General features: G+C 42.6%; 1 protein-coding gene across 1 annotated transcript in view; it reads right to left on the bottom strand.

Moving 5' to 3' along the window:
* Positions 1-25,444, bottom strand: part of zgc:66479 (uncharacterized protein LOC327541 homolog) — a 39,736-nt gene extending 14,292 nt beyond the window's left edge. The window contains exons 1-5 of the mRNA XM_034171516.1: positions 24,848-25,444; positions 14,130-14,609; positions 13,958-14,004; positions 13,522-13,684; positions 8,470-8,616 (exon numbers count right to left, since the gene is read on the bottom strand). Coding sequence (XP_034027407.1) covers positions 8,470-8,616; positions 13,522-13,684; positions 13,958-14,004; positions 14,130-14,609; positions 24,848-25,126 — 1,116 coding nt within the window. The 5' untranslated portion in view covers positions 25,127-25,444. The remainder of the gene's footprint in view (positions 1-8,469; positions 8,617-13,521; positions 13,685-13,957; positions 14,005-14,129; positions 14,610-24,847) is intronic.
* Between the last annotated feature and the right edge of the window lie 2,025 nt (positions 25,445-27,469).

Here is a 27,469-nt window from a genome sequence, read left to right as displayed (position 1 = left end):
TAATCAGTATTAACTGAACACCTTTGAATTCTTTAGTAGGGCTATAATTAAAGATTATTTTCTTCACTGAGTGATTATTTTCTTGATTAATAGTAGATTTACTGCTAGTTCTCCAAAATGTCAGAAAACAGTGAACAATGTTGATCATTTTCCAGGACACAAACTGATGCCTTCAGATGTTTTGTCCACAACCCAGATATTCAGTTCACTGCCAGACAGGTGTAAAGAAACTAGCAAACTAGACCAGAAAGAATTCACATTTCAGAAGTTGAAATCAGAGAAGTTGGATTTTTTTTTTCAATTACTCAAAACAATAATCAATTATAAAAACAGCTATTGATTAACTTAGCAGTGAATGTACACACACACACACTCATCTTCAACACTCAAAAATTGCTCACTGGATGAACTCAATTCAGTTATGTGCAGGATTTCCATCTAATAAATATAGTAGTCCCAACTAAATTAAATGACACTGTCTTGTATGGATGTGCTTTATCTGAGTTCGGGCCACAGATATGTATTAGATGGAAATCCAATCCAATGAGTCAGTTTTTTGAGTGTATCACACAACAAATGACTCATGGATGAACTCACTTCAATTATGGGCAGGATTTCCATCTAGTAAATATATGTAGTCCCAACTAATTTAAGTTACATTATCTTTCTTGGATGTGCTTCATTTGAGTTGGGGCTACATATATTTATTAGATGGAAATCCTGCTCATAATTTAATTGAGTTCATCCAATGCATCAGTTTTTTTGAGTGAACTACTTATCCAAGATCAGGTCTTGGGGGGCTGGAGCCTACCCCGCAATCACGAGTCGTGAGGCGGGGTACACCCTGGACAGGACGGCAGTCTATCACAGGGATACATGTAGCTAGACAAACTCCTTCACACTCACAGTTGATTTAAAGTTTCACATTCACCTAACTTGCACGTCTCTGCAACTGGAAGGAAGCCTACACTAACACGGGGGGGGACATGTAAACTCCACACAGAAAGGATCCGGAGGGAAGTGACCCCAGAACCTTCTCACTGAGAGTCAACAGAGCTAACCACTAATTCACCATGCCGACAAGGTCTGGATCACTGTACATTTTTTGACTGTGAAGCAGTGAGAGGGTCATCGATTGGCTGAGAACTCCTACATCATCATCATCATGCCATCATTGTGGTCCAGCTGTCACACAAGCAGGATGATTTTGGAGGGAAAATTATTTTGAGCATTGATAAAGCAAGACTCCATTATCAAATACCATATACCGTAACTTCTGGAGTATAGGTCGCATCGAAGTACAAGCCACACCTATCAAACACCACCTATTTGTGCACTGTTGCATTGTACTTTTCATTAATGGCATTTTTTCCTTTATGTTGGAGTTTATTATGTTTAGTGTTTTGATTCTTGGAAAGCTTGATATAAACAGGTATTATAATTGTTATATAATAATTAATAACAAGCATGTGCTTTTTTGGTGTATACAAGTTTGTACTGGAGTATAATTTGCAGAACCTCCCAAACTAGTGACAATAAGAAAAAAGAAAAGAAAAGTGACTTAATACTTTTTTTAAATATGATAACTTAAAACTTGAATGCTTAAAGTATTTGTTGAATCTTTTGTCACACAGCTGTTTCTGCAGCACCCTCTGATGGTCACAATCAAAAGGCATGTGTGTAACCAGTCTGTTGTGTCTGACTCCTGGGGACGAGGTCTCACAGACTGAGGTGAAGTCTAGAAGTAGCCTTGAAGAAGAAACGAGATGTTTTCAGCCTGTTAGCGTATTACCCCGTTCTCCCATTAGAGGTCCCAGGGCTCTCCATGTGAAATTCTACCTAAAGAGGGAGTGGGTGGACTGATACAATAGCATGGACAATTCATGTACATCCATCCATCCATTTCTTCCGCTTCACTCTGGGGTCAGGTCGCGGGTGCAGCAGCTCAAGCAAAGCCGCCCAGACCTCCCGATCCACACACGCCTCCCCCAGCTCCTCCGGGGAACCCCAAGGCGTTCCCAAGCCAGCTGAGAGACGTAGTGTCCTGGGTCTTCCCCGGGGCCTCCTCCCAATGGGATGTGCCCAGAACACCTCTCCAGTGAGTCGTCCAGGGGGCATCTGAGAAAGATGCCCGAGCCACCTCAGCTGGCTCCTTTCGACGTGGAGGAGCAGCGGCTTGACTCTGAGCTCCTCCCGAGTGCCCAAGCTCCTCACCCTATCTCTAAGGGAGTGCCCAGCCACCCTGCGGAGGAAAGTCATCTTGGCCGCTTGTACTTGCAATCTTGTTCTTTCGGTCATGAGCCAAATCTCATGACCATAGGTGAGGGTCGGAACGTAGATCGATCGGTAAATCGAGAGCTTTGCCCCCCCTGCTCAGCTCTCTCTTCACCACGACGGTCTGATACAGCAACCGCATCACTGCAGATGCTGCACCGATCCATCTATCGATCTCACGTTCCATCAGTCCCTTGCTCGTGAACAAGACCCCCGAGATACTTAAACTCCTCCACTTGAGGCAAGGGCACTCCACCGACCTGAAGAGGGCAAGGCACCTTTTTTCTGGTCGAGAACCATGGCCTCGGAATTTGGAGGTGCTGATTTTCATCAAGGACATTTCACACTCGGCTGCAAACCGCCCCAGTGCACGCTGAAGGTCCTGATTTGACGAAGCCAACAGAACCACATCGTCCACAAACAGCAGAGATGAGATTCTGTGGTTCCCAAACCGGACCCCCTCTACACCCTAACTGTGCCTAGAAATTCTGTCCATAAAGGTAATGAACAGAACTGGTGACAAAAGGCAGCCCTGGTGGAGGCCAACGTGCACTGGAAACAGGTTTGACTTACAAACCAAGTCAAATCAATTCATGTATATCAGAAAGCCAATTTCAATGAAATGTCTCATATCATCACAAATAAAAAATATGTCGCAATAACTCATCTGACTGTGTAAATTTCTCAAACATGAAATTATTTAATAAAATTTAATTTAATTTCAGGTGGGATTTAACCAACTTTCTTCAAAAAAGGGCCTGGGCTCATGTTTGGCTCTGGGCCCTCCGATGGGCAAATATGGTATATTAATTTTTTTTTTTTTTTTACACTGGTTTTCTGTGCACTGAGTTTCACTATTTTCTTGAATGTTTGATGTAAACACCAAATCCTTCATTTGCCGTAGTTCAAGGTCGTCGTGCAGCAGAGTCAGCAGACTGTTACAACTTGGAGGAGTACATAATTCTCGTCCCTTATTTCTTTGTTGCACAGACCAGACATGATGCTGACGTGACACAGAAGGGTGCCACTTAGTGCAGACACCATGCAGCACAGACGTAAAAAACCAGTCTTCAGTTGTGTAAAAAAAAAAAAAAAATGAATTCCATCAGAAGGAAGGACTCGCAGCACCACCAGTTGTTTTTCTGTATGACATTTTGTCAGAATATGCTGATGTTCTGTACATACTTTCATAATTTAAGAATATCACAATTTTCACATAATTATTAATACTGAAAATAATTTTTTGACATAACATTTATAACACAGAAATTCAGCTGACAGTGACCACACCACATCCCCCTACAATGTTTTTCAAACCTGTAAACAGCTTGTGGTGTTCAGTTTCGAATAACATACTAAATTTAGCCTTGGCAGACGACTGTCTGGTTTATTTTTATTATTATTACTGGCGTCATCCTGTAGGACTAACTGATCATATCACAAATATTTTGTGCGGATAACTTTGACTGACTCCAAAAGTTAATGTTGGTCAACCATAATCCACAATGCAAACGTCAGCAGCTGTGTGGATGTTCAAAATAGCGTTTTGTACTCACAGCAATGAAGCACTTGGCCTTTTGAAATCTGATAGAGGCCTGCAGTTCTTTTTATTTCCTTGCAGCCTGCACATGGTGTGTGTATGTCTGAAAAGAAATTATTGGGTCATGAAAATTAGATTTATTTTTGTGTACTGATAGATTTCCAGAGGCAGTGGCTCCTACTGGGATCACATGGTCTAAAATGATTGTCCCTCGCCCTGCGGAGAAAATTGGAATACTGAAATTGGTTCCAGTCATACTTCACTTTGTTTGGCCAATTTGCAGGTTTCTCAATTATATACCACTCTCAAATGAAGCGCACCTTTGAGACAAAGTTACAGCTGATGTTTGCTGACAGCTCTGCTAGCACAGACTGCATAGCTATTGGACAAACTCCTCCGTGATGTCACCCAGAGGCTTTCTGAAGATCTAATTCGCAGCTCAAACAGAGTGGTTCCAAATGTCACCATGTTGTCAGTGCCTGACTCTGCCCAAGTCCCAGCCAACCCATAACTAGGCAAAGAGGTGGAGTGTGACCTGGAGTGAAACACAAACAAGCTAAAGTTAACAGGCTAATCTTGGTTCAGGTGTTTGGTTAATGAATATTTTTTGTGGACTGGAAGATGGTGGCTTGGGTATCGGTATTAAAAATTATTACTGGCATATTACCTCAGTAGCCATGAATTAACAGTGGAGCTTGTGTCATCAAGCAATCTGTACCTGCAAATGAGTGCTAAAGCTGTTAACATACAAGTTAAATAATACCAAAATTTCACTCAGTGGAAATACTGCAGCACCAACTTCTTAGATGGTCCATTAGTACAATTAACAGCACAGCTAGCCAGAGATCATTCCAGTAATCGCCACCAAATGGTGCTGTGCAATGCATTGTTGAGCCTGGTTCTGCTGGAGGTATCTTCCTGTTAAAAGGGAGTTTTCCTTCCACTGTCACCAAGTGCTTGCTCATAGGGGGTCGTTTTGACCGTTGGGGTTTTTCCGTAATTATTGTATGGCCTTGCCTTACAAAATAAAGCGCCTTGGGGCAACTGTTTGTTGTGATTTGGCACTATATAAATAAAATTGATTGGTTTGATTGTGGTCTAATTTCTATCCAAATATGGTCCTGACAGGTGTGGTGCTGATAGCTCCCATGGACCTGGAGCTTGACAAAGATGGTTTTGCACAGAAGCACTCTCAGATGAAGTTGTAGTGATCTTAAAATAAATTAATAATGTCAGAATGATATAATGTCACAGAATGTTTGAATGACAGGAGATACAAAATGTGTGTGTCTGACAGTACAGCGTATTTTGTTGTTAAATTTCAACCAAGACATCAGGTATGTATATTTCTGATGCAATCAATCCCTATGGATACTTATTTCAGTATCTGTGGATTGATAGTTGTGATACTTACATATTACCAGGAAAAAAATAATAAAATATTTTTTATGAATAAAATGGAACACACCTTCAGCTTCCTCCAGTGTCTAGATACATTTATACCCATAATGAAAAGTGCATGTGTAGCAGCTTTACATTGCTGACTCCTCTCCTTCACTCCCCTCAGCACGCAAACTCACAATTTCTGACATTGGAGGGAGACACTGACCAGTCAGTCAAAAACCCAGGCTCTGGTTTGATTGGCCAGAGTATCGTTTGGCTGTCAGGGGAGCGAGACTACCACATGCACGTGTGACTCCTGCTGGCCTCTGTCACACATGCATGTGCATGAGCAGCACCCAGAAGCCGATGTTTCTGTAATGATCTGTAGTCTCTCATCTATTAACAAAATGCTCCGAAAGTTATGAACACAGTCAAGCTGATAGCAGTTAGCGACTACTGTTAGCTACCGCTACCGCAAGTGGTTAGCTACCTGGATACACCGGCACCCCGGGTGTCACTCAAAATGATCATTCCCTTAATTATTCATAACTTTATGGCTTCGTAACTTTACATTTCTTAAAGTGATGTCTATGGGAAGTGACTCACTTTTGGAGCATCTCATGTGGCTATTCAAGGAACTGCAAAATTTGGACACTTCTGCATTGGCTACATTTTTTCCCCACCCAAGGTCACCATTTATCTGTCAACTCCTGTTCCTAAGCAAGCAGTAAGCTATAGCCATCCACAAAGTTGCAATTCCTTGAGTAACATATTGAGGCTGGGTTCAAAAGGAGATTGCCATAGAAGGCCCCATGTTAAAATGTCAAACTTTATAGCAGAAACAGACATGTTTACGTTCCTGGTGCACCAAAACTGTTTTGGTTGGTTATAGTAGTTTTCCCTCCGTGACAAATGTACAGAGGTGATATTTTTTTCTAACTTCTTAGTTTAAGACATTTTAACCCATAAAGTTATGCATCATTAGAGGCATGGATACTTTGACTGACAGCTCCTGTGGTGCTGCTGTGCTCCGGTTTCATAGAAGCCGCTAGTTGCTGCGGAGGATTGTGTTTGTCCTTTCTGAGGATTTTATTACAAATACCTGTAATAATATTGGTAGTTGTGCGCTTAATTGTCCAAATGCATCATTGAAAACATGCCCTCCAGTATTTTTGTCAAGCAGAATTTTTAAGTGCTTTTGTTTGCTAACAGATTTAGCACTTTCAGCACCAGTAGGTAGCATGACAAAGTTAGCTCCAGTTAATTCACGATTATTGAAAAAATAAGTATGTCATAATTTTTAATAACCACACTCAAACAAACAGTTATGAAAACCACCACCCAGCCCCAAAACTATGATTTAATAAACGCCTGAACCAACGTTAGCCTGTTCACTTTGCTCACTCGGTAACTCTGAGAGGGGGCTATGTTTAGGCTTCATTGGTCCTGCTCATGCTGGGTGTCGCCCATGCTCCACCTTGTCCAAATATGAGCTGGTCGTGAAGTAGGCAGAGTAAATACTAACAACACGGCAAACAGCCAGAGCAGTAATTTTTTGCCTTCAAAACAGGTCTTCCGGGTAACTACAGAAAACCTATGGGTGACGTCACGCAGAGTATGGACAGCATATATACAGTCTACGGTCTTAAGCTACGTTCACACCGGGCCACGACGCGAGCGACTGCAGCCACAGATTGCCATGTAATCCTATGTAAGGACGCGTTTTGGCGCCAAACCGCGCAGCGCGACGCGATGGACTCGAGTGAAGCGATTTTGAGCGTTTTGCGTGTTTGTGGCGCGATATTGCATCGCATTACGTCGCGTTGCCCTCCTCCCCAAGTTCAAAAATCTGAACTTTTTCGTCTCGTCGCGCTGTGATGACCAATCAGGGACTGAATATGTAGTGACGTGGAGATGTCTGGAGTTTGACTGAAGATGTGAACATGTCCTGTATCTGGTAGCAGCCTGTGAGCAGGACTTATGTCTCTTTTGTCCTTTATTTCACAATCATGACAGAGTTTTTGGAGCGAACAGCAGCACCACAGCAGCGGGGAGAGTTTCTTTTTATTTTTATTTTACGTGTGCGTGCGCGAATCATCCTGGAGATTATTTTACTTATTAACTACACAGCTGTATAATAAAGCAAATGGTGACTGGTTTCTAAACACAATTATGACAGTTTTTGGAGCGAGCAGCAGCCCTACTTGCAGCAGCGGAAGCAGAGCTTTTTCCTTTTCTTTGTTCTTTTATGTGCGCGCGCGAGCGAATCGTCTGTAGAGAATATTTTATTAATTAACTACACAGATGTATAATAAACAAATGGTGACTGGTTTCTAAACACAATTATGACAGAGTTTTTTGGGGGAAGAGCCAGCTGCAGCAAGCAGTGGAGTTTCTTCTTTTTTTTGTTTTTATTGTTTACATGTGCGCGCGCAAACGGGACAGTTTATCCTCAAACTGGGTCCTGCAGAGATGGAAGGACCTCCTGAAAGCGGCCGTCACCCAGACACAGCTCCTGCAGCAAATAATGATACTCTCTGTATTGGGCGCTTTCCACAGCAACTCGCTCCGTGTGATCAAGGTCCGTCATGTTAGCTTGACTGACAACCGGAGCCGGCGAGCGGAATGGAAGCTCCTCCTATTTGATGATGCACCGGGGCGAATTTTCGCAGCGAAAGTCCACCCAACCAGAGCGACACACCGGGCGAAGGAGGCGCGTCCATTGCCTGGCGACCCACGCAAATTTGTAGCGTCTGATCGCGCCTGGTGTGAACGCAGCTTTAGACAGCTGCGACTAGTGTTGCCACAGTTACTTTATTAGCAGCTGCTGACAACTTGCTACTAATAAGTAATGTAACTAGTAATCTAACTTGGTTACTCTTAAGATTGAGCAATCAGCAAAATAACTAAGTTACTTTTTCTGAGTATCAGTCTTTAAAATAACCAAGTCAGATTACTAGTTACTTTATTAGTTACATTCAGCAGCTGCCCGCAAGTTGTCCACAGCTGCTAATGAAGCCTATATAATTCATTTTTCAATGTAACTGTGGCAACACTCTCTGCGACATATGTCACAGAAGTCCAAATTTGAATTGAGCACTCCTTTCCCTTTAAAGTGACAGGTTTTTTATTTAGAAATGGCAAAGAAACTGTTCGGATGGATGTTCCCTGCATCAGTGGTGTATTTTAAAACACTGTTGGCCAACATTAGCTTGATGCTAGGGGGAGCCATAATAGGACCCCTTTAAGTCTGCATCTACTTGTCGTCTTACCTTAATACTTAACATTCGCATTTCTTCGTGAGAGGACTGTAGTTTCGCTATCTTCGCCTGCATGTTCATGACACTGTCTGTTAAGTCGTTTAAAGTTTGGTGCTGCTGAAAGCAGAAATACACGCCGGTGACCCCTCCGAGGACAGTTTACCACGACAACAACCAAGAGAAGAGCGGAATTACTCCCTCCGGGACGGACCTCCGGCTCCAAAAGTTCATTTTTTAAAAAGTTGTCCTCCTGTTTGTGGTTGGCTTTCCCTTTCCGATGCTTGGCTGTCACTTTTACCACCAAGGACAAAATGTTCTGATCGGTGACAGCGATAAGAGTCAAGAAACCAGCAGGTCACCAAAAAAAAAAAAAAAAAAAAAAATCCCCCAAAAAACCTGTGGAACGACCAAGACTACGCGAGTTATTCCAGCTGCTTCCTTTGAGCGGCGCTGTAGAGCACAGCCTCGTTTCCAACGGAGGAACGGAAAAAGCGGTCGTGATTTCTCTCATTTGAAGAGGTGAAGGTTAGAACAGTAGACGTGGGTGTGTGGAGGAATCCTGCTCGTCCTCTGCCGGACTGCTCTGCGCTATTTTTGACTCAGAACTGATCCTCCATCCTGTCCGCTCTGCACTCACGGCCTAATAATAAAGCTCAATGAGAATGATTGGCAGGTCTACAGGGCGGTGCTAAGGTGCGACTGGTGGGGGACAGGCCCCCCCCCAATTCCAAGAATAACCCCAGCAGAAAAATAACATTTGCTATTCTAAAGTCTGTACTTTCAGCATCAGATTGTCACATTCTCTTGATGACTTAATGCACAGTAGGTTTCCTGCTAAATAAAGCATTATGTGCATGTGCTGTGTGCTGACAAGTTGGGAATTGCAGTTTGTGTTTTATGGAGGTATTTGTGTGTGTGTGTGTGGGGGGGGGGGGGGGGCTTTTTAAACCATAGCAAATATTTTCTTTTCCTTCTAAAGTTGCCCACAGGATGAAGCACATGTGCGCACACTGCAATTTTCAATTTATTTTCATTTATATAGCGCCAAATCACAACAGAGTTGCCTCAAGGCGCTTCACACAAGTAAGGTCTAACCTTAGTAACCCCCAGAGCAGCAGTGGTAAGGAAAAACTCCCTCTGAGGAAGAAACCTCAAGCAGGCCAGACTCAAAAGGGGTGACCCTCTGCTTGGGCCATGCTACAGACCTAAATTACAGAACAACTGACAAAACAAAAATACAGGAAATGCTGTTGGTGCACAGGACAGGAGGGTTGCCAGCACAAATACCACACTCATCTCTGGATGTAGTATAATTTGTCAGCATTAAACAAGAAGAAAAACAGGACATACTAAGGTGATCGCTGGCCACTAGCCCTAAGCTTCACTAAAAGACCCAGAATTTTTTCAAAGTTGAGGCCGTGGCATGCTCTGTTTCCTAATAAAATGAATTAAAAGTAAAACGCATAGAACTATACTACAACCCCTGGCAAAAATTATGGAATCACCGGCCTCGGAGGATGTTCATTCTGTTGTTTAATTTTGTAGAAAAAAAGCAGATCACAGACATGACACAAAACTAAAGTCATTTCAAATGGCAACTTTCTGGCTTTAAGAAACACTATAAGAAATCAAGAAAAAAAGATTGTGGCTGTCAGTAACGGTTACTTTTTTAGACCAAGCAGAGGAAAAAAATATGGACTCACTCAATTCTGAGGAATAAATTATGGAATCACCCTGTAAATTTCCATCCCCAAAACTAACACCTGCATCAAATCACATCTGCTCGTGGACATTAACCCTATGTCATGAAATTGACCCTATGTGTCTTTTTGCAAGGAATGTTTTCACAGTTTTTGCTCTATGGCAAGATGCATTATCTTCTTGAAAAATGATTTCATCATCCTTAAACATCAGAAAAGTGTCCAAAATATCAACGTAAACTTGTGCATTTATTGATGATGTAATGACAGCCATCTCCCCAGTGCCTTTACATGACATGCAGCCCCATACCATCAATGACTGTGGAAATTTACATGTTGTCTTCAGGCAGTCATCTTTATAAATCTCATTGGAACGGCACCAAACAAAAGTTCCAGCATCATCACCTTGCCCAATGCAGATTCGAGATTCATCACTGAATATGACTTTCATCCAGTCATCCACAGTCCACGATTGCTTTTCTTTAGCCCATTGTAACCTTGTTTTTTTCTGTTTAGGTGTTAATGATGGCTTTCGTTTAGCTTTTCTGTATGTAAATCCCATTTCCTTTAGGCGGTTTCTTACAGTTCGGTCACAGACGTTGACTCCAGTTTCCTCCCATTCGTTCCTCATTTGTTTTGTTGTGCATTTTTGATTTTTGAGACATACTGCTTTAAGTTTTCTGTCTTGACGCTTTGATGTCTTCCTTGGTCTACCAGTATGTTTGCCTTTAACAACCTTCCCATGTTGTTTGTATTTGGTCCAGAGTTTAGACACAGCTGACTGTGAACCAACATCTTTTGCAACATTGCGTGATGATTTACCCTCTTTTAAGAGTTTGATAATCCTCTCCTTTGTTTCAACTGACATCTCTCGTGTTGGAGCCATGATTCATGTCAGTCCACTTGGTGCAACAGCTCTCCAAGGTGTGATCACTCCTTTTTAGATGCAGACTAACAAGCAGATGTGATTTGATGCAGGTGTTAGTTTTGGGGATGAAAATTTACAGGGTGATTCCATAATTTATTCCTCAGAACTGAGTGAGTCCATTTTTTCCTCTGCTTGGTCTAAAAAGTAACTGTTACTGACTGCCACAATCTTTTTTCTTGATTTCTTATAGTGTTTCTTAAAGCCAGAAAGTTGCCATTTGAAATGACTTTAGTTTTGTGTCATGTCTGTGAGCTGTTTTTTTTTCTAAAAATTAAACAACTGAAAATGAACATCCTCCGAGGCCAGTGATTCCATAATTTTTGCCAGGGGTTGTATGCCGGTATGTTAGCCATACGAAAGGGAAAATAAGTTGGACTTAAAAGTCTCCACAGAATCGGACGTTTTATTGTTTACTGTTCTCATATTTTTTATAAATATATGAGTAACATATTAGTTTTATCAGAAATAAAGCTGTTTCGTAGCTTTTTCTGCCATCTTTGTGCGAGCAGACAGCTGACATCACTGCCTTTCTTTAGTCGGTGTGTGAAGGACTTCCCACAGAGCGGGACGTCGCGCAGCACTCCCAGGCGCCGTCGTCAGCCTGTTTCAAGCTGAAAACCTCCACATTTCAGGCTCTATTGATCCGGACGTCGTGAGAGAACAGAGAAGTTTCAGAAGAAGTCGGTTTCAGCATTTTATCCGGATATTCCACTGTTAAAGGAGATTTTTTTAATGAAAGACGTGCGGACGGATTGCAGCGTCGGCTCACAGCCACTGCGACGCTCCGCCACAAGAAAACACCTCTGTTGGAAGCCTTAAGGACAAGTTGGAACATGTCCAGCTGTTACACAATTTCTCATATACTCACTCCACTGAAAGCCATCCAAAGCCGCCTGGATTTTACAAATGGTTATCAACACGGAGGTGTTTTTCCTGTGCCGCCGCACCGCGCCGGCTGCGTCCCGACGCGCGGACCCGTCCGCACGTCTTTCATTAAAAAAATCTCCTTTAACAGTTTATCTCCTTTAACAGTAAATCTCCTTTAACAGAGCTTGGTCTAGTGGTTAAGGCGTTGGGTTTGAGACCAGAATATCCTTGGTTCAAATCCTAGCCTGACCGGAAAATCACTAAGGGCTCTTGGGCAAGGTCTTTAATCCCCCATTGCTCCTGGTGTGTAGTGAGCGTCTTATATGGCAGCACCCTGACATCGGGGTGAATGTGAGGCATTATTGTAAAGCAGATGCAGATAAAGCTGATGCAGATGGAAAAGCGTTATATAAATGCAGTCCATTTACCATTTACATTCCCTAAATTATGGAAAAATGTGCAAACCTGCAACCAACACTTGAAAGTCTTTGCATGCGTGCTCATATCTCGTTGTTGTTGTTGTCCATTTGGCTGCTCCCATTTTATTCGGGGTCACCACAGCCAGAACCACATTGGTATTTGGCACAGGTTTTACGCCGGAGCCCTTCCTGACGCACCTCCAGTGTCACTTGGAGAAACGCACACAGCCACTGGTGTTCCAGACAGGTCTCCCATCCAAGTACTAACCAAATCCTGCACTGCTTAGCTTCTGAGATCAGACCGGCTGCTCGTGCTCATATCTCTCTGAACAAACAAAATCTATTGTTTGCTCAAACGTGTTTTTGTGTGGTGTTTTCCACATGTACAGACAATAATAACATCTCTCACTCAGTGTCACTTTTCACTTTGTGTGCACTCTCCTTGACACCACGCACGGACTAATCAAATGTAGGAGCTAATTAATCAAACACTGCAAATAAATTGGATGTTGTAGAAGATAAACAGTAGCATTTTGACTGCTATGAACTGTGGTCTCATTTTATATATTTAGATTTTCTGTCTCACGTTGGTCCTGTGACAGATTGGCATTCTATCCAGGGTGTACCCTACCTCATGCCCTATGAGTTCCGGGATAGGATCCAGCCCCCCATGATCCTTAATTGGAGTACGTGTGTATAGAAAATGATTGATTGATTGATTAACTCACTTTGTACATCTGAGCCTGCTATGTGGTCCTGTCCTCCTTCGCTGCGCGGAGCAGATACGTAGGACAGCATGCTGTAGGGCTGTTATGCAGTGCATTTCTGCATCATGTTGATGCGTTTTATAATACAGCAGTATGACATTGTATCATCACATGTAGTATGGTTGACTGAAATTTTCTTCCTTGCCTGCTTTGAACCTTCTAGTGTCCTTGTCATCGTTCTACATGAGCTGCACATAAGCAGCGTATATAAAACGTCATCAACTAGTTGGTGTCACTGAACGAAAAAGTCTATCAATAACGAAGCAATATGACATCACCCTTATACAGCACTTAGCGCCCACCCCAACTATAAAATCCTGTAACCGCCCTGATTGCATTGACTTCCATTATTTTTAGAGAAAAGAAAACTGAATTTGTTTTACCTGGGTTATTTGATTCTGTATGTTGTCCAGCTGAGCTGTCAGTTCGGTGTGCAGACTCTGGACTGTCAGGTTCTGATCTTGCAGACTCTGGCGTACAGTCCTGAGCTGCTCCTCCACATTCGCCTCCTGCAACTGCTGGAGTTTTTCCTTCTCAACCAGCTCTCTAAAAGATGGTCAACCATGTTAAGAGGCACTATCTGTTGCAAATGAAGTTTTCATATCATCATCTTACAATAATTAGTCGAGACAAACAATAAAAATACTGACAAGTGACATAGAATGGCTTCATAGCTTTAAGTAACACTGACATACAGACTAAACATCGGCCTGTGAGGTTTTACATGAACTTTAAAAAAATGCATATTTGACATACAATGGGGATTTTACACAAACCACCCAGCTGTAGAAATCATCTATACAATCAAAATGTTTATACAGATCAGGCAGGGTGCACAAAGTGAATATGAGACCTATAATAATGTCCTAAAGTAACAGAGGGAGACAACAGGGCTTTGTCAAATCAACAGAAACTCATGGGTCAGAGGAGGTGAGCTATTTCTCCACACCAACTAAACCTGTGGCTTATTTGCCACACCATTAACACCTACCGTCGTAATGGGACTGAGCTGGCCTCCCTCACTCTGGTAGGTCTTCATCTGCTCCTTCAGTCTGTGAACCTCAGAGGTCTGTTCATCCAAGGTGGCGCTCAGCGTGTCAACCTGGCTCCCTCTCTCCTCCAGCTCCATCTCTGCTTCTCCCAGGCTCCCAATTAAGACCTCAACCTTCTGGGACAGTTGAGTGCTGAATGCAGCCAGGCCCTCCACCTGAAGGCTGATGTCCTCAAACTCCTCGCTCTTCCCCTTGAGCAAAGTCTGAAGCTGGCTCAGTTGTTCTAGAGACACAGTGGCTTGCTGCATCTCAGCCAGTCGTGATTTCATCTCAGTGTGGAGCGACAGCACCTGGGCGGGGAGGTCAGACGTCTTCAGCTGTTCAGCAGTAGCCAAAGCTATGCCCACCTGTTTCTGTGCCAATGCGTAGGAGTCCTCTAGATGATTGAGGCGGGACTCCAGGCTCTCTGAAGTGTGCTGCTGCAAGGACACACAGCTGTTGTGAAGTCACATCTGTATAACATACAGCCAGTCATGAAATAACAAGCTCCTGTTCATTTTCTACCAACTTCAAATGCTGCCTATCACTCTAGAATAAAAGCACTCAACGTACAAACCCTCATCCTTGGTGATCAGTTCCCCACTTCTTCACAAATATATCCAGATTGTAGCCATAAAGTCTCTATACGTTCAGAGCTGTAAGGCCCCGTCCAGCCTAATATCCACTAATTTTGCTTATGTGTGCAGGTAACTCTTCACCTGGGAGGGTGGGGCAAATCCCTGAGTCCTTCACAGTGAAGTGTTCTTGCTCTTATTCTAGTCAATCCTTGTATGGACTGGTACTGGATAGGGCTGTGAAATCCAGAAACTTCTGCGCTTTTTCCGGTGATTACTTAGCTTGACTTTGCAGATGATGCTGTAATCTTTGAGAGATCAATGGATGGAGCATGCAGTTGTTCTTGATCAAAATTAAAAATTCAAGCTTCCTGTCTTACTGTATGATTGTGAGATTTGGATGCTACACAGTAACCTAGGGTGACACCTGGATGTCTTTGGTATTAGGTATCTTTGGTGAATCCTTAAATACTACTGGACAGAGACTCAGATGAACTGTACCACTTCCATTGTGAGGGAACATCAGCTATGGCATTCTGGCAATGAGATGGGTTTCTCTGGGCAAAGGTGCATCAGTTTTGGGGACTCTACCACTTGGAAAACACCAAGGGTGTACCGACCTGGCTACAACACATAAATGACTACTTTTGGAAAGTGGGGATGGACTGGTTGTCTGCCTGGGTGGTGACCATCCGTGACCAGCACATGCTCCTAGACATGAGACCTGTAACCGTTTACCTGCATGTAAATAACAATAATAACAAATCACTCTAATCTGCATCTTTCAAGTTTCTTGTGCAATATCTGTAAACCATGTGCAATATTCCCGTGCAATATGATTCCACAGTTGTATATATTCTCGTTTTACATCTTACTTGGTCCACATTTTATTTATTTTACCTTATGTTTATTAGTTGTACATATACTCTGAATAATTCACCGTTAAATTTCACTATCTTTTATTTGGCTAAAAATTACTCGCACCAAGGAAAGAACCTTTTTGGAGTTGCACTCAAATCTCATTGCAATGCAAATTACAATGACAATAAAGGCGATTCTGATTCATGTCTTCGTTCTGGCACTTGTTGTACCGATAGACTGTGGTTGATGGTTAGGATGGCCAGTATAGTACCTGCAGCTCTGTCAGTCAGTGTGTTGGAACAGTAGCCATAAGTGCCAGAAATATAGCAGATATGTGATGTAACTGGGTCCAAACCTCAGTGAAGAATTTAAAAACTGCAGAAGGAATTAAAGTGATGTGGCACAAATAAGCGCGGAGTAAATCCTGCCAAGCAGGACTGAAAGCCAGGCTACACCAAACATTACAGGAAGAATACTTCTGCTGGTACAGGAAACATTTTTGAAGCAAGACTGAGCTAGCAGTTGTTGTGCATGCCAGGATTTTGGCCCCTGACCTGCCTCAAGCTCAATTTGAAGGTGGAGTTGCACAGCAGGGAGGGAGGGAGCTGCTTTCATTAACCTTGAAAAATCTTGCCCATTTATCGACACCAGCTGTACTTGTAGCTGCAAATAAAAAATCCTAAGCAATTACTTGAGCAAATAAAAAAATGATGGCCAAATCCATAATTTTGCTTTCTAACCACTTTTCATATGAGGATTTGCTCCTTTTCTCTCTTATTAATCAGTATTAACTGAACACCTTTGAATTCTTTAGTAGGGCTATAATTAAAGATTATTTTCTTCACTGAGTGATTATTTTCTTGATTAATAGTAGATTTACTGCTAGTTCTCCAAAATGTCAGAAAACAGTGAACAATGTTGATCATTTTCCAGGACACAAACTGATGCCTCAGATGTTTTGTCCACAACCCAGATATTCAGTTCACTGCCAGAAGGTGTAAAGAAACTAGCAAACTAGACCAGAAAGAATTCACATTTCAGAAGTTGAAATCAGAGAAGTTGGATTTTTTTTTTCAATTACTCAAACAATAATCAATTATAAAACAGCTATTGATTAACTTAGCAGTGAATGTTACACACACACACACTCATCTTCAACACTCAAAAAATTGCTCACTGGATGAACTCAATTCAGTTATGTGCAGGATTTCCATCTAATAAATATATGTAGTCCCAACTAAATTAAATGACACTGTCTTGTATGGATGTGCTTTATCTGAGTTCGGGCCACAGATATGTATTAGATGGAAATCCAATCCAATGAGTCAGTTTTTTGAGTGTATCACACAAACAAATGACTCAATGGATGAACTCACTTCAATTATGGGCAGGATTTCCATCTAGTAAATATATGTAGTCCCAACTAAATTAAATTATCTTGCACGGATGTGCTTCATTTGAGTTGGGGCTACATATATTTATTAGATGGAAATCCTGCTCATAATTTAATTGAGTTCATCCAATGCATCAGTTTTTTTGAGTGAACTACTTATCCAAGATCAGGTCTTGGGGGGCTGGAGCCTACCCCGCAATCACGAGTCGTGAGGCGGGGTACACCCTGGACAGGACGGCAGTCTATCACAGGGATACATGTAGCTAGACAAACTCCTTCACACTCACAGTTGATTTAAAGTTTCACATTCACCTAACTTGCACGTCTCTGCAACTGGAAGGAAGCCTACACTAACACGGGGGGGACATGTAAACTCCACACAGAAAGGATCCGGAGGGAAGTGACCCCAGAACCTTCTCACTGAGAGTCAACAGAGCTAACCACTAATTCACCATGCCGACAAGGTCTGGATCACTGTACATTTTTTGACTGTGAAGCAGTGAGAGGGTCATCGATTGGCTGAGAACTCCTACATCATCATCATCATGCCATCATTGTGGTCCAGCTGTCACACAAGCAGGATGATGTTTGGAGGAGAAAATTATTTTGAGCATTGATAAAGCAAGACTCCATTATCAAATACCATATACCGTAACTTCTGGAGTATAGGTCGCATCGAAGTACAAGCCACACCTATCAAACACCACCTATTTTGTGCACTGTTGCATTGTACTTTTCATTAATGGCATTTTTTCCTTTATTGTTGGAGTTTATTATGTTTAGTGTTTTGATTCTTGGGAAAGCTTGATATAAACAGGTATTATAATTGTTATATAATAATTAATAACAAGCATGTGCTTTTTTTGGTGTATACAAGTTGTACTGGAGTATAATTTGCAGAACCTCCCAAACTAGTGACAATAAGAAAAAAAGAAAAGAAAATGTGACTTAATACTTTTTTTAAATATGATAACTTAAAACTTGAATGCTTAAAGTATTTGTTGAATCTTTTGTCACACAGCTGTTTCTGCAGCACCTCTGATGGTCACAATCAAAAGGCATGTGGTAACCAGTCTGTTGTGTCTGACTCCTGGGGACGAGGTCTCACAGACTGAGGTGAAGTCTAGAAGTAGCCTTGAAGAAGAAACGAGATGTTTTCAGCCTGTTAGCGTATTACCCCGTTCTCCCATTAGAGGTCCCAGGGCTCTCCATGTGAAATTCTACCTAAAGAGGGAGGGGGTGGACTGATACAATAGCATGGACAATTCATGTACATCCATCCATCCATTTTCTTCCGCTTCATCTGGGGTCAGGTCGCGGGTGCAGCAGCTCAAGCAAAGCCGCCCAGACCTCCCGATCCACACACGCCTCCCCCAGCTCCTCCGGGGGAACCCCAAGGCGTTCCCAAGCCAGCTGAGAGACGTAGTGTCCTGGGTCTTCCCCGGGGCCTCCTCCCAATGGGATGTGCCCAGAACACCTCTCCAGTGAGTCGTCCAGGGGGCATCTGAGAAAGATGCCCGAGCCACCTCAGCTGGCTCCTTTCGACGTGGAGGAGCAGCGGCTTGACTCTGAGCTCCTCCCGAGTGCCCAAGCTCCTCACCCTATCTCTAAGGGAGTGCCCAGCCACCCTGCGGAGGAAAGTCATCTTGGCCGCTTGTACTTGCAATCTTGTTCTTTCGGTCATGAGCCAAATCTCATGACCATAGGTGAGGGTCGGAACGTAGATCGATCGGTAAATCGAGAGCTTTGCCCCCTGCTCAGCTCTCTCTCACCACGACGGTCTGATACAGCAACCGCATCACTGCAGATGCTGCACCGATCCATCTATCGATCTCACGTTCCATCAGTCCCTTGCTCGTGAACAAGACCCCGAGATACTTAAACTCCTCCACTTGAGGCAAGGGCACTCCACCGACCTGAAGAGGGCAAGGCACCTTTTTTCTGGTCGAGAACCATGGCCTCGGAATTTGGAGGTGCTGATTTTCATCAAGGACATTTCACACTCGGCTGCAAACCGCCCCAGTGCACGCTGAAGGTCCTGATTTGACGAAGCCAACAGAACCACATCGTCCACAAACAGCAGAGATGAGATTCTGTGGTTCCCAAACCGGACCCCCCTCTACACCCTAACTGTGCCTAGAAATTCTGTCCATAAAGGTAATGAACAGAACTGGTGACAAAAGGCAGCCCTGGTGGAGGCCAACGTGCACTGGAAACAGGTTTGACTTACAAACCAAGTCAAATCAATTCATGTATATCAGAAAGCCAATTTCAATGAAATGTCTCATATCATCACAAATAAAAAATATGTCGCAAATAACTCATCTGACTGTGTAAATTTCTCAAACATGAAATTATTTAATAAAATTTAATTTAATTTCAGGTGGGATTTAACCAACTTTCTTCAAAAAAGGGCCTGGGCTCATGTTTGGCTCTGGGCCCTCCGATGGGCAAATATGGTATATTAATTTTTTTTTTTTTTTACACTGGTTTTCTGTGCACTGAGTTTCACTATTTTCTTGAATGTTTGATGTAAACACCAAATCCTTCATTTGCCGTAGTTCAAGGTCGTCGTGCAGCAGAGTCAGCAGACTGTTACAACTTGGAGGAGTACATAATTCTCGTCCCTTATTTCTTTGTTGCACAGACCAGACATGATGCTGACGTGACACAGAAGGGTGCCACTTAGTGCAGACACCATGCAGCACAGACGTAAAAACCAGTCTTCAGTTGTGTAAAAAAAAAAAAAAAATGAATTCCATCAGAAGGAAGGACTCGCAGCACCACCAGTTGTTTTTCTGTATGACATTTTGTCAGAATATGCTGATGTTCTGTACATACTTTCATAATTTAAGAATATCACAATTTTCACATAATTATTAATACTGAAAATAATTTTTTGACATAACATTTATAACACAGAAATTCAGCTGACAGTGACCACACCACATCCCCCTACAATGTTTTCAAACCTGTAAACAGCTTGTGGTGTTCAGTTTCGAATAACATACTAAATTTAGCCTTGGCAGACGACTGTCTGGTTTATTTTTATTATTATTACTGGCGTCATCCTGTAGGACTAACTGATCATATCACAAATATTTTGTGCGGATAACTTTGACTGACTCCAAAAAGTTAATGTTGGTCAACCATAATCCACAATGCAAACGTCAGCAGCTGTGTGGATGTTCAAAATAGCGTTTTGTACTCACAGCAATGAAGCACTTGGCCTTTTGAAATCTGATAGAGGCCTGCAGTTCTTTTTATTTCCTTGCAGCCTGCAACATGGTGTGTGTATGTCTGAAAAGAAATTATTGGGTCATGAAAATTAGATTTATTTTTGTGTACTGATAGATTTCCAGAGGCAGTGGCTCCTACTGGGATCACATGGTCTAAAATGATTGTCCCTCGCCCTGCGGAGAAAATTGGAATACTGAAATTGGTTCCAGTCATACTTCACTTTGTTTGGCCAATTTTGCAGGTTTCTCAATTATATACCACTCTCAAATGAAGCGCACCTTTGAGACAAAGTTACAGCTGATGTTTGCTGACAGCTCTGCTAGCACAGACTGCATAGCTATTGGACAAACTCCTCCGTGATGTCACCCAGAGGCTTTCTGAAGATCTAATTCGCAGCTCAAACAGAGTGGTTCCAAATGTCACCATGTTGTCAGTGCCTGACTCTGCCCAAGTCCCAGCCAACCCATAACTAGGCAAAGAGGTGGAGTGTGACCTGGAGTGAAACACAAACAAGCTAAAGTTAACAGGCTAATCTTGGTTCAGGTGTTTGGTTAATGAATATTTTTTGTGGACTGGAAGATGGTGGCTTGGGTATCGGTATTAAAAATTATTACTGGCATATTACCTCAGTAGCCATGAATTAACAGTGGAGCTTGTGTCATCAAGCAATCTGTACCTGCAAATGAGTGCTAAAGCTGTTAACATACAAGTTAAATAATACCAAAATTTCACTCAGTGGAAATACTGCAGCACCAACTTCTTAGATGGTCCATTAGTACAATTAACAGCACAGCTAGCCAGAGATCATTCCAGTAATCGCCACCAAATGGTGCTGTGCAATGCATTGTTGAGCCTGGTTCTGCTGGAGGTATCTTCCTGTTAAAAGGGAGTTTTTCCTTCCCACTGTCACCAAGTGCTTGCTCATAGGGGGTCGTTTTGACCGTTGGGGTTTTTTCCGTAATTATTGTATGGCCTTGCCTTACAAAATAAAGCGCCTTGGGGCAACTGTTTGTTGTGATTTGGCACTATATAAATAAAATTGATTTGGTTTGATTGTGGTCTAATTTCTATCCAAATATTGGTCCTGACAGGTGTGGTGCTGATAGCTCCCATGGACCTGGAGCTTGACAAAGATGGTTTTGCACAGAAGCACTCTCAGATGAAGTTGTAGTGATCTTAAAATAAATTAATAATGTCAGAATTGATATAATGTCACAGAATGTTTGAATGACAGGAGATACAAAATGTGTGTGTCTGACAGTACAGCGTATTTTGTTGTTAAATTTCAACCAAGACATCAGGTATGTATATTTCTGATGCAATCAATCCCTATGGATACTTATTTCAGTATCTGTGGATTGATAGTTGTGATACTTACATATTACCAGGAAAAAAATAATAAAATATTTTTTATGAATAAAATGGAACACACCTTCAGCTTCCTCCAGTGTCTAGATACATTTATACCCATAATGAAAAGTGCATGTGTAGCAGCTTTACATTGCTGACTCCTCTCCTTCACTCCCCTCAGCACGCAAACTCACAATTTCTGACATTGGAGGGAGACACTGACCAGTCAGTCAAAACCCAGGCTCTGGTTTGATTGGCCAGAGTATCGTTTGGCTGTCAGGGGAGCGAGACTACCACATGCACGTGTGACTCCTGCTGGCCTCTGTCACACATGCATGTGCATGAGCAGCACCCAGAAGCCGATGTTTCTGTAATGATCTGTAGTCTCTCATCTATTAACAAAATGCTCCGAAAGTTATGAACACAGTCAAGCTGATAGCAGTTAGCGACTACTGTTAGCTACCGCTACCGCAAGTGGTTAGCTACCTGGATACACCGGCACCCCGGGTGTCACTCAAAATGATCATTCCCTTAATTATTCATAACTTTATGGCTTCGTAACTTTACATTTCTTAAAGTGATGTCTATGGGAAGTGACTCACTTTTGGAGCATCTCATGTGGCTATTCAAGGAACTGCAAAATTTGACACTTCTGCATTGGCTACATTTTTCCCCACCACAGGTCACCATTTATCTGTCAACTCCTGTTCATAAGCAAGCAGTAAGCTATAGCCATCCAAAAGTTGCAATTCCTTGAGTAACATATTGAGGCTGGGTTCAAAAAGGAGATTGCCATAGAAGCCCATGTTAAAATGTCAAACTTTATTAGCAGAAACAGACATGTTTACGTCCTGGTGCACCAAAACTGTTTTGGTTGTTATAGTTAGTTTTCCCCTCCGTGACAAATGTACAGAGGTGATATTTTTTTTCTAACTTCTTAGTTTAAGACATTTTAACCCATAAAGTTATGCATCATTAGAGGCATGGATACTTTGACTGACAGCTCCTGTGTGCTGCTGTGCTCCGTTTCATAGAAGCCGCTAGTTGCTGCGGAGGATTGTGTTTGTCCTTTCTGAGGATTTTATTACAAATACCTGTAATATATGGGTAGTTGTTGGCGCTTAATTGTCCAAATGCATCATTGAAAACATGCCCTCCAGTATTTTTGTCAGCAGAATTTTTAAGTGCTTTTGTTGCTAACAGATTTAGCACTTTCAGCACCAGTAGGTAGCATGACAAAGTTAGCTCCAGTTAATTCACGATTATTGAAAAAATAAGTATGTCATAATTTTTAATAACCACACTCAAACAAACAGTTATGAAAACCACCACCCAGCCCCAAACTATGATTTAATAAACGCCTGAACCAACGTTAGCCTGTTCACTTGCTCACTCGGTAACTCTGAGAGGGGGCTATGTTTAGGCTTCATTGGTCCTGCTCATGCTGGGTGTCGCCCATGCTCCACCTTGTCCAAATATGAGCTGGTCGTGAAGTAGGCAGAGTAAATACTAACAACACGGCAACAGCCAGAGCAGTAATTTTTTGCCTTCAAAACAGGTCTTCCGGGTAACTACAGAAAACCTATGGGTGACGTCACGCAGAGTATGGACAGCATATATACAGTCTACGGTCTTAAGCTACGTTCACACCGGGCACGACGCGAGCGACTGCAGCCACAGATTGCCATGTAATCCCTATGTAAGACGCGTTTTGGCGCCAAACCGCGCAGCGCGACGCGATGGACTCGAGTGAAGCGATTTTGAGCGTTTTGCGTGTTTGTGGCGCGATATTGCAATCGCATTACGTCGCGTTGCCCTCCTCCCCAAGTTCAAAAATCTGAACTTTTTCGTCTCGTCGCGCTGTGATGACCAATCAGGGACTGAATATGTAGTGACGTGGAGATGTCTGGAGTTTGACTGAAGATGTGAACATGTCCTGTATCTGGTAGCAGCCTGTGAGCAGGACTTATGTCTCTTTTGTCCTTTATTTCACAATCATGACAGAGTTTTGGAGCGAACAGCAGCACCACAGCAGCGGGGAGAGTTTCTTTTTATTTTATTTTACGTGTGCGTGCGCGAATCATCCTGGAGATTATTTTACTTATTAACTACACAGCTGTATAATAAAGCAAATGGTGACTGGTTTCTAAACACAATTATGACAGTTTTGGAGCGAGCAGCAGCCCTACTTGCAGCAGCGGAAGCAGAGCTTTTTCCTTTTCTTTGTTCTTTTATGTGCGCGCGCGAGCGAATCGTCTGTAGAGAATATTTTATTAATTAACTACACAGATGTATAATAAACAAATGGTGACTGGTTTCTAAACCAAATTATGACAGAGTTTTTTGGGGGAAGAGCCAGCTGCAGCAAGCAGTGGAGGTTTCTTCTTTTTTTGTTTTTATTGTTACATGTGCGCGCGCAAAACGGGACAGTTTATCCTCAAACTGGGTCCTGCAGAGATGGAAGGACCTCCTGAAAGCGGCCGTCACCCAGACACAGCTCCTGCAGCAAATAATGATACTCTCTGTATTGGGCGCTTTCCACAGCAACTCGCTCCGTGTGATCAAGGTCCGTCATGTTAGCTTGACTGACAACCGGAGCCGGCGAGCGGAATGGAAGCTCCTCCTATTTGATGATGCACCGGGGCGAATTTTCGCAAGCGAAAGTCCACCCAACCAGAGCGACACACCGGGCGAAGGAGGCGCGTCCATTGCCTGGCGACCCACGCAAATTTGTAGCGTCTGATCGCGCCTGGTGTGAACGCAGCTTTAGACAGCTGCGACTAGTGTTGCCACAGTTACTTATTAGCAGCTGCTGACAACTTGCTACTAATAAGTAATGTAACTAGTAATCTAACTTGGTTACTCTTAAGATTGAGCAATCAGCAAAATAACTAAGTTACTTTTTTCTGAGTATTCAGTCTTTAAAATAACCAAGTCAGATTACTAGTTACTTTATTAGTTACATTCAGCAGCTGCCCGCAAGTTGTCCACAGCTGCTAATGAAGCCTATATAATTCATTTTTCAATGTAACTGTGGCAACACTCTCTGCGACATATGTCACAGAAGTCCAAATTTGAATTGAGCACTCCTTTCCCTTTAAAGTGACAGGTTTTTATTTAGAAATGGCAAAGAAACTGTTCGGATGGATGTTCCCTGCATCAGTGGTGTATTTTAAAACACTTGTTGGCCAACATTAGCTTGATGCTAGGGGGAGCCATAATAGGACCCCTTTAAGTCTGCATCTACTTGTCGTCTTACCTTAATACTTAACATTCGCATTTCTTCGTGAGAGGACTGTAGTTTCGCTATCTTCGCCTGCATGTTCATGACACTGTCTGTTAAGTCGTTTAAAGTTTGGTGCTGCTGAAAGCAGAAATACACGCCGGTGACCCCTCCGAGGACAGTTACCACGACAACAACCAAGAGAAGAGCGGAATTACTCCCTCCGGGACGGACCTCCGGCTCCAAAAGTTCATTTTTTAAAAAGTTGTCCTCCTGTTTGTGGTTGGCTTTCCCTTTCCGATGCTTGGCTGTCATTTTACCACCAAGGACACAATGTTCTGATCGGTGACAGCGATAAGAGTCAAGAAACCAGCAGGTCACCAAAAAAAAAAAAAAAAAAAAAAATCCCCCCAAAAAACCTGTGGAACGACCAAGACTCACGGCGAGTTATTCCAGCTGCTTCCTTTGAGCGGCGCTGTAGAGCACAGCCTCGTTTCCAACGGAGGAACGGAAAAAGCGGTCGTGATTTCTCTTCATTTGAAGAGGTGAAGGTTAGAAAAGTAGACGTGGGTGTGTGGAGGAATCACTGCTCGTCCTCTGCCGGACTGCTCTGCGCTATTTTTGACTCAGAACTGATCCTCATCCTGTCCGCTCTGCACTCACGGCCTAAAATAAAGCTCAATGAGAATGATTGGCAGGTCTACATGGGCGGTGCTAAGGTGCGACCTGGTGGGGGACAGAGCCCCCCCCCCCAATTCCAAGAATAACCCCAGCAGAAAAATAACATTTGCTATTCTAAAGTCTGTACTTTCAGCATCAGATTGTCACATTCTCTTGATGACTTAATGCACAGTAGGTTTCCTGCTAAATAAAGCATTATGTGCATGTGCTGTGTGCTGACAAGTTGGGAATTGCAGTTTGTGTTTTTATGGAGGTATTTGTGTGTGTGTGTGTGTGGGGGGGGGGGGGGGGGCTTTTTAAACCATAGCAAATATTTTCTTTTCCTTCTAAAGTTGCCCACAGGATGAAGCACATGTGCGCACACTGCAATTTTCAATTTATTTTCATTTATATAGCGCCAAATCACAACAGAGTTGCCTCAAGGCGCTTCACACAAGTAAGGTCTAACCTTAGTAACCCCCAGAGCAGCAGTGGTAAGGAAAAACTCCCTCTGAGGAAGAAACCTCAAGCAGGCCAGACTCAAAGGGGGGACCCTCTGCTTGGGCCATGCTCAGACCTAAATTACAGAACAACTGACAAAACAAAAATACAGGAAATGCTGTTGGTGCACAGGACAGGAGGGTTGCCAGCACAAATACCACACTCATCTCTGGATGTAGTATAATTTGTCAGCATTAAACAAGAAGAAAAACAGGACATACTAAGGTGATCGCTGGCCACTAGCCCTAAGCTCACTAAAAGACCCAGAATTTTTTCAAAGTTGAGGCCGTGGCATGCTCTGTTTCCTAATAAAATGAATTAAAAGTAAAACGCATAGAACTATACTACAACCCCTGGCAAAATTATGGAATCACCGGCCTCGGAGGATGTTCATTCTGTTGTTAATTTTGTAGAAAAAAAGCAGATCACAGACATGACACAAAACTAAAGTCATTTCAAATGGCAACTTTCTGGCTTTAAGAAACACTATAAGAAATCAAGAAAAAAAGATTGTGGCTGTCAGTAACGGTTACTTTTTTAGACCAAGCAGAGGAAAAAAATATGGACTCACTCAATTCTGAGGAATAAATTATGGAATCACCCTGTAAATTTCCATCCCCAAAACTAACACCTGCATCAAATCACATCTGCTCGTGGACATTAACCCTATGTCATGAAATTGACCCTATGTGTCTTTTTGCAAGGAATGTTTTCACAGTTTTTGCTCTATGGCAAGATGCATTATCTTCTTGAAAAATGATTTCATCATCCTTAAACATCAGAAAAGTGTCCAAAATATCAACGTAAACTTGTGCATTTATTGATGATGTAATGACAGCCATCTCCCCAGTGCCTTTACATGACATGCAGCCCCATACCATCAATGACTGTGGAAATTTACATGTTGTCTTCAGGCAGTCATCTTTATAAATCTCATTGGAACGGCACCAAACAAAGTTCAGCATCATCACCTTGCCCAATGCAGATTCGAGATTCATCACTGAATATGACTTTCATCCAGTCATCCACAGTCCACGATTGCTTTTCTTTAGCCCATTGTAACCTTGTTTTTTTCTGTTTAGGTGTTAATGATGGCTTTCGTTTAGCTTTTCTGTATGTAAATCCCATTTCCTTTAGGCGGTTTCTTACAGTTCGGTCACAGACGTTGACTCCAGTTTCCTCCCATTCGTTCCTCATTTGTTTTGTTGTGCATTTTGATTTTTGAGACATACTGCTTTAAGTTTTCTGTCTTGACGCTTTGATGTCTTCCTTGGTCTACCAGTATGTTTGCCCTTTAACAACCTTCCCATGTTGTTTGTATTTGGTCCAGAGTTTAGACACAGCTGACTGTGAACCAACATCTTTTGCAACATTGCGTGATGATTTACCCTCTTTTAAGAGTTTGATAATCCTCTCCTTTGTTTCAACTGACATCTCTCGTGTTGGAGCCATGATTCATGTCAGTCCACTTGGTGCAACAGCTCTCCAAGGTGTGAT

This window comes from Thalassophryne amazonica, chromosome 6 (genome assembly GCF_902500255.1).
Source record: "Thalassophryne amazonica chromosome 6, fThaAma1.1, whole genome shotgun sequence".
Taxonomy (NCBI): Eukaryota; Metazoa; Chordata; class Actinopteri; order Batrachoidiformes; family Batrachoididae; genus Thalassophryne; species Thalassophryne amazonica.
This window is presented reverse-complemented; position numbering and strand designations above follow the sequence as displayed.